The sequence below is a fragment of the Lottia gigantea genome (assembly GCF_000327385.1).
Source record: "Lottia gigantea unplaced genomic scaffold LOTGIsca_361, whole genome shotgun sequence".
Classification (NCBI taxonomy): Eukaryota; Metazoa; Mollusca; class Gastropoda; family Lottiidae; genus Lottia; species Lottia gigantea.
In genome coordinates, this window is record NW_008709225.1 from 16,460 (window position 1) to 24,710 (window position 8,251).

General features: G+C 33.6%; 1 protein-coding gene across 1 annotated transcript in view; it reads right to left on the reverse strand.

Annotated features, from left to right (window-relative positions):
• Nucleotides 1–7,686, reverse strand: part of LOTGIDRAFT_175727 (hypothetical protein) — a gene marked incomplete at both ends in the record, with an annotated part of 16,329 nt that extends 8,643 nt beyond the window's left edge. Inside the window, 9 exons of the mRNA XM_009058948.1 lie at nt 1,660–1,791; nt 2,303–2,404; nt 2,728–2,874; nt 3,542–3,664; nt 3,894–4,010; nt 4,843–5,103; nt 5,716–5,826; nt 6,076–6,197; nt 7,580–7,686. Of these exons, the coding sequence (XP_009057196.1) occupies nt 1,660–1,791; nt 2,303–2,404; nt 2,728–2,874; nt 3,542–3,664; nt 3,894–4,010; nt 4,843–5,103; nt 5,716–5,826; nt 6,076–6,197; nt 7,580–7,686 (1,222 nt within the window). The remainder of the gene's footprint in view (nt 1–1,659; nt 1,792–2,302; nt 2,405–2,727; nt 2,875–3,541; nt 3,665–3,893; nt 4,011–4,842; nt 5,104–5,715; nt 5,827–6,075; nt 6,198–7,579) is intronic.
• Between the last annotated feature and the right edge of the window lie 565 nt (nt 7,687–8,251).

Below are 8,251 nucleotides of genomic sequence, written 5' to 3' on the forward strand. Positions count from 1 at the left end.
AAAATCAAAATTAACATTATTGGACAAATTCAAGTTAAAATTAGTCAGATAAACACTTCTCAGATGAAAACATAAAATCAAAATTAACATTATTGGACAAATTCAAGTTAAAATTAGTCAGATAAACACTTCTCAGATGAAAACATAAAATCAAAATTAACATTATTGGACAAATTCAAGTTAAAATTAGTCAGATAAACACTTCTCAGATGAAAATATAAAATCAAAATTAACATTATTGGACAAATTCAAGTTAAAATTAGTCAGATAAACACTTCTCAGATGAAAACATAAAATCAAAATTAACATTATTGGACAAATTCAAGTTAAAATTAGTCAGATAAACACTTCTCAGATGAAAACATAAAATCAAAATTAACATTATTGGACAAATTCAAGTTAAAATTAGTCAGATAAACACTTCTCAGATGAAAACATAAAATCAAAATTAACATTATTGGACAAATTCAAGTTAAAATTAGTCAGATAAACACTTCTCAGATGAAAATATAAAATCAAAATTAACATTATTGGACAAATTCAAGTTAAAATTTAGTCAGATAAACACTTCTCAGATGAAAATATAAAATCAAAATTAACATTATTGGACAAATTCAAGTTAAAATTAGTCAGATAAACACTTCTCAGATGAAAACATAAAATCAAAATTAACATTATTGGACAAATTCAAGTTAAAATTTAGTCAGATAAACACTTCTCAGATGAAAATATAAAATCAAAATTAACATTATTGGACAAATTCAAGTTAAAATTAGTCAGATAAACACTTCTCAGATGAAAACATAAAATCAAAATTAACATTATTGGACAAATTCAAGTTAAAATTAGTCAGATAAACACTTCTCAGATGAAAACATAAAATCAAAATTAACATTATTGGACAAATTCAAGTTAAAATTTAGTCAGATAAACACTTCTCAGATGAAAACATAAAATCAAAATTAACATTATTGGACAAATTCAAGTTAAAATTAGTCAGATAAACACTTCTCAGATGAAAACATAAAATCAAAATTAACATTATTGGACAAATTCAAGTTAAAATTAGTCAGATAAACACTTCTCAGATGAAAATATAAAATCAAAATTAACATTATTGGACAAATTCAAGTTAAAATTAGTCAGATAAACACTTCTCAGATGAAAACATAAAATCAAAATTAACATTATTGGACAAATTCAAGTTAAAATTTAGTCAGATAAACACTTCTCAGATGAAAAAATAAAATTAAAATTAACATAACTGAAGTTAAAAGTTTTACAGTATATTTCAGAAAGTTTATTTTAGACCAATTTTAATGAGATATGGTTTTCTTCACATTTACTCAACCAGCTAAATTTGGGAATTTAACTTTCAAACTTAATGAAGTGTGGAATGACATCCCTTCCATTTTCCATGTTGGACTTTTACGTAAAAATGAAATGAAATGAATGGAGTTTTACATCCTACTGTTCTGCACCATGTGGGCTAATGAAGACCGACAACACCATGCAGTGTGCAATGAGGGAAATTTAGACAGGACAGCTGCATTAGCCTTCTCTTTTTCAATATCAGTTGTCAATAAACAAAATGAGTTTTACTCATTGGACAGGCAAACACCAAGCAGTGTACAATGAGGGAAATTTTTAAAAACGTACCACAATTGAGGGTGTCGGCTTCATCAGAGTTATCACCACAATCGTCGGTACCGTCACAAACCCAGCGTGACGAAATACATTTACCACTATCACAGGTAAACTGGTTACCAAAACATGTTCGATTGTTAAACGCTACAATCAGAAACCAAGGTTAATCTGAATATTCAAATCATTTCAAAGTTTTACAGGAATTGCAGGAAATACGGACGTCTGATTGAAAATTAGAATGATGTAAATTGATGCTATCAGTGTCCCTGATACACATAAAAAATTTAGAAAACCTCTTTACAATCTCTTTAACAAGAACCACAGACGTCTGATTGAAAATTAGAATGATGTAAATTGATGCTATCAGTGTCCCTGATATACATAAAAAATTTAGAAAACCTTTTTGAAATCTCTTTAACAAGAACCACAGACGTCTGATTGAAAATTAGAATGATGTAAATTGATGCTATCAGTGTCCCTGATACACATAAAAAATATAGAAAACCTTTTTACAATCTCTTTAACAAGAACCACAGACGTCTGATTGAAAATTAGAATGGTGTAAATTGATACTATCAGTGTCCCTGATATACTTAAAAAATTTAGAAAACCTTTTTACAATCTCTTTAAGAATATAAGAAATTAAAAAACGTACAGCAGTATTCTGATTCATCCTCGTTAGAACCACAATCGTTTTCTCCATCACAATGCCAAGCTCCAGGAATACATTTATGTGTTTCAGTACAGTAGAAATCACCTGAAATAAATACCATTACACCATTACACCAAGCAGATGGCATCAAGATTCTAACACCCTAACATACTGAGCTACGGTCCATCCTCAAATATCATGTGTGACCGCTTGAAACCTCAACCTCAAGTCATTTTGACTTTTTGGTACCCTAGTAAAGTAAAACCTTGTATTCTTAGCTTGATTGTAAATAACCCAAAAAACACTAATTAAATAACACGTATAAAAACAGTCATATTTAAAACCTCGTAAAATATATTATTATACGAGGTTCAATGTCCCTTTTCCACGGCCTTTCAGGGCCTCGGTTACACAAAAGTTGACCTTACCTGCAGCACACGTGACCTGATTACAGAAGAGAGGATTTTCATCGTAATTATCTCCGCAGTCGTCGTCTCCATCACACATATACCGTCTTACAATACAGATATTGGTGTTAGGACATTTCACTTGATTGGAGGGACAAACTCGCGGAGCTGAAATAGAAAGATAGATTGTCAGGCAAGATAATATACGCCCACTGGCAGCTTTGATTTTAAATAAAAATATTTAGCAGTACAGTAACAATTACCAGTATGAAATATTCAACCTTCAGTCATACACTTCTTTTGAACTCTTTAGGGTGATACTGAATAACATTGAGTATGAGTTATTGCCCTTGTTCTTGAAATATTCAACCTTCAGTCATACACTTCTTTTGAACTCTTTGAATTCAAGATAAATGATAACTTGTCAGGCAAGGTAATATACACCCACTGACAGAACAAGGGCAATAACTCATACTAAACATTTTTGATTTTTTTGATTTTTATATAAGGACATAATGATATGATTAAGAATACATGATAATTCATTAGAAACACCAATTAATCAAATAGTTTGCTTAATTTGACACTAAAATATAAGGAAACCCATCTTTAATTATATGCAATAAGAACATAATGATATGATTAAGAATACATGATAATTCATTAGAAACACCAATTAATCAAATAGTTTGCTTAATTTGACTCTAAAAAATAAGGAAACCCATCTTTAATTATATGCAATAAGAACATAATGATATGATTAAGAATACATGATAATTCATTAGAAACTTGACTCTAAAAAATAAGGAAACCCATCTTTAAAAAGATTACGTACGACAATTCATTTCATCTGTTTTGTTTCCGTCTCGACAATTATCAACCCCGTCACAAACTTGACCTTTATCAATACAGCGGAAATTTAAACAGCTAAATTGGTCTGGACCACACGTAGGGTAGGCTAAAATATAACATTTATAATTGATATATTTCCTCATGTGAAAAGTTATTCAGCTGCTACCAATGTTTCACCAATATGTTTTTGTTGCAGACGGGTAACGCCATGCAATGTACAATGAGGGAAATTTTGTCAGGACAGCGACATTAGCCTGCTCTTTTTCGATTTCCAACTGTCGAGGGATCTTTAACACACAAATATAACGTATATACAGAATAAATTAATTACTTACGACAATCGAATTCATCAGAATTATCTCGACAGTCGTCATCGAAATCACAACGATATCTGAGAGGAATACAGCGGCCATTATTACAACGAAAATGTGTCGGATCACAAGTGTGAAGAGCTGAAATAATCAAATTCAACTAAAAAAAAAACGATCAATTTTTAAAAAAATTCCATCAGAGCTGTAATGGAAAAATTAACCCTTAGAAAGATGTCAAAATAGCGAATCAAAAGTAATTTAGCAGAAGGGTTTCATTGGTTTAAAACCAGTCATTAAACACAGAAGGAACTAAGCAGAACTGAGATGCACAGGCAACTCTTTTTCTCAGTAATCAAGTGCCTCAAGCACTACCCATCAGGAGTCCAGCGATTTAATCAAGATTCTGAAGGACTTTTTAGCATCACTGACAGGGGGAAACTGTCAGCCCCTCCAACCTGAATCACTGACATGTGGAAACTGTCAGCCCCTCCAACCTGAATCACTAACAGGTGGAAACTGTCAGCCCCTCCAACCTGAATCACTGACATGTGGAAACTGTCAGCCCCTCCAACCTGAATCACTGACATGTGGAAACTGTCAGCCCCTCCAACCTGAATCACTGACAGGTGGAAACTGTCAGCCCCTCCAACCTCAATCACTGACAGGTGGAAACTGTCAGCCCCTCCAACCTGAATCAATGACAGGTGGAAACTGTCAGCCCCTCCAACCTGAATCACTGACAGGTGGAAACTGTCAGCCCCTCCAACCTGAATCACTGACAGGTGGAAACTGTCAGCCCCTCCAACCTGAATCACTGACAGGTGGAAACTGTCAGCCCCTCCAACCTGAATCACTGACAGGTGGAAACTGTCAGCCCCTCCAACCTGAATCACTGACAGGTGGAAACTGTCAGCCCCTCCAACCTGAATCACTGACAGGGGGAAACCAGGGTAAAAATAATAATTTTACATACCACAGTGATTGGGGTTCTCATCACTATTATCTCTACAGTCATCATCCATATCACAGACCCATCTCTGTATCAAACATCGGCCATTTTCACATACAAACTGTGTTGACGTACAATTATGGTTCTCTGGTATACACATTTTTCCGTCCTTACCCAGAACTAATCCACTTCCCTCTTGACATGAACATTCTGGTTCTCCTTTCGGCGACGGATGACATCCATGACTACAACCCCCGTTAAATTTAGCACATGGATTATCATCACCTGAAAAAATAAAAGATAGCTTGCCAGGCAAGGTAATATACGCCCACTGACAGCTTTGATTTTAAAATAAAAATATTTGCCAGTACAGTAACAATTACCAGTATGAAATATCCAACCTTCAGTCATACACTTCTTTTGAACTTTTTGAGGCGATACTGAATAATATTACCAAGTTTCATCGAAATCTGTCAAGAATTGGGCCTTCTAGAGTGTGTACAGGCTAAAACCTGAGCACGTTTTTTAAGAACAAGGGCAATAACTCATACTAAATATTTTTTGATTTATTTGATTTTCAATAGGGTTCATCCTTGGGTGATTACGAACACTCATACTAAGTTTTGTCAAAATCTGTCAATATTTAAACCTTCTAGAGTGTTTACGAGCATTTCAAGAACAAGGGCAATAACTCAAACTAAATTTTTTTTGATTTTTTTGATTTTCAATAGGGTTCATCCCTGGGTGATAGCAAACATTCATGTAGTACACTTTTTTAGGATCGAAGGCAGATCATTGCTATCACAACCAATTTGCAAACTGCGAAAAAATACTGATGCAAAAAAGTAGCAAAATCAATCAGTTGGCATAACGCAGACACCAAAATATCGTACGTACATTTCTGTCTGTCTGGAGAGAAAACAACTATTCCCATTGGTCGAGCTGAAATACCCTGAATCAACATCTTCATATCCGAACCTGTATGTTTCTCCGCGCGGAAAACACCTCCTGTCAAAATAAATACGTCATTCATTAATTTGATTGGCTAAAGCAGGGCAAGGTCAAAAGGTTAATTTGACAAATGTTCAAGAGGGCTGTCGTTAGACCCTAACTGAAGTGGCTACATAAAAAATAAAAGCTAATAAAAAACGGAACGAAACTTTGGTCTAATTTTAATAAGATTAACTGAAGTCTATATTAAAAATGAAAGCTCATAAAAAAGGGAACAAAAGTTCGTAAATCAAAAAGAATACTTACTGAGCGTCCAATCCGTCCAAAAGATGTACTGTTTATAAATCGTCAAGGAGAAGGGATGTACAGTTGTCTGTATTATTATCTCTCTGTACATTCCATGTATATTAGATCTCTCTATACGATCTCTATAAAACATATCAAGATGTACTGTTTATATCAAGATGTACTGTTTATATCAAGATGTACTGTTTATATCAAGATGTACTGTTTATATCAAGATGTACTGTTTATATCAAGATATACTGTTTATATCAAGATGTAAAATGATGTACTGTTTATATCAAGATGTACTGTTTATATCAAGATGTACTGTTTGTATCAAGATGTACTGTTTATATCAAGATGTACTGTTTATATCAAGATGTACTGTTTGTATCAAGATGTACTGTTTGTATCAAGATGTACTGTTTATATCAAGATGTACTGTTTATATCAAGATGTACTGTTTATATCAAGATGTACTGTTTATATCAAGATGTACTGTTTGTATCAAGATGTACTGTTTGTATCAAGATGTACTGTTTATATCAAGATGTACTGTTTATATCAAGATGTACTGTTTATATCAAGATGTACTGTTTATATCAAGATGTACTGTTTATATCAAGATGTACTGTTTATATCAAGATATCAAGACAAAACTGCTCACATGAGGAAGTATATCAATTATAAGTGAGTAAGTATTTCATAATGAAAAGTGGTATCAGGTGTCTAGAAGAGTAAGCATACCCTGCCTGGTACAAAACTGCTCACATGAGGAAGTATATCAATTATAATGAGTGAGTATTTCATAATGAAAAGTGGTATCAGGTGTCTAGAAGAGTAAGCATACCCTGCCTGGCACAAAACTGTTCACATGAGGAAGTATAACAATTATAAGTGAGTAAGTATTTCATAGTGAAAAGTGGTATCAGGTGTCTAGAAGAGTAAGCATACCCTGCCTGACACAAAACTGCTTACATGAGGAAGTATATCAATTATAATGAGTGAGTATTTCATAATGAAAAGTGGTATCAGGTGTCTAGAAGAGTAAGCATACCCTGCCTGACACAAAACTGCTTACATGAGGAAGTATATCAATTATAAATGAGTATTTCATAATGAAAAGTGGTATCAGGTGTCTAGAAGAGTAAGCATACCCTGCCTGACACAAAACTGCTTACATGAGGAAGTATATCAATTATAATGAGTGAGTATTTCATAATGAAAAGTGGTATCAGGTGTCTAGAAGAGTAAGCATACCCTGCCTGGTACAAAACTGCTTACATGAGGAAGTATATCAATTATAAGTGAGTATTTCATAATGAAAAGTGGTATCAGGTGTCTAGAAGAGTAAGCATACCCTGCCTGACACAAAACTGCTCACATGAGGAAGTATATCAATTATAAGTGAGTATTTTATAATGAAAAGTGGTATCAGGTGTCTAGAAGAGTAAGTATACCCTGTCTGGCACCACACCCACCATTGCAGTTCAATATCTCACAAGAAAGGGAAGTACAAACTTACTTCATTGCGTCAGCCCAATATAACATCTGTTCATCGTAATCTATGGTCAGACCATTCGGCCATCCTAGATCACTGTCCACTATAGCTTGTCGTTGATTTCCAGCCATGGTGGCTCTCTCAATCTTCGGATTACTTCCCCAGTCAGACCAGAAAATATATCTATAAATAGAAACAAGACAGATTGCCAGGCAAGGTAATATACGCCCACTGACAGCTTTGATTTTAAATAAAAATATTTAGCAGTACAGTAACAATTACCAGTATGAAATATTCAACCTTCAGTCATACACTTCTTTTGAACTCTTTAGGGCGATACTGAATAATATTACCAAGTTTTGTCAAAATCTGTCAAGAATTGGGCCTTCTAGAATGTTTACAGGCTAAAACTTGAACTTATTTTTTTAAGAACAAGGGCAATAACTCACACTAAATATTTTTCGATTTTTCTGATTTTCAATAGGGTTCATCCTTGGGTAATTACAAACACTCACACCAAGTTTCGTTGAAATCCATCAAGATTTGTGCCTTTTGAAGGGTTTACAAGCTAAAAATTGAACGCGTTTTCAAGAACAAGGTAGACAAGAACCTCATGAACCTAAGTCATTATCCTGGTCAAATTTACCTGTTTATTTCTATATGTAAGTATAAAAATGGACACACATACCCACTGCA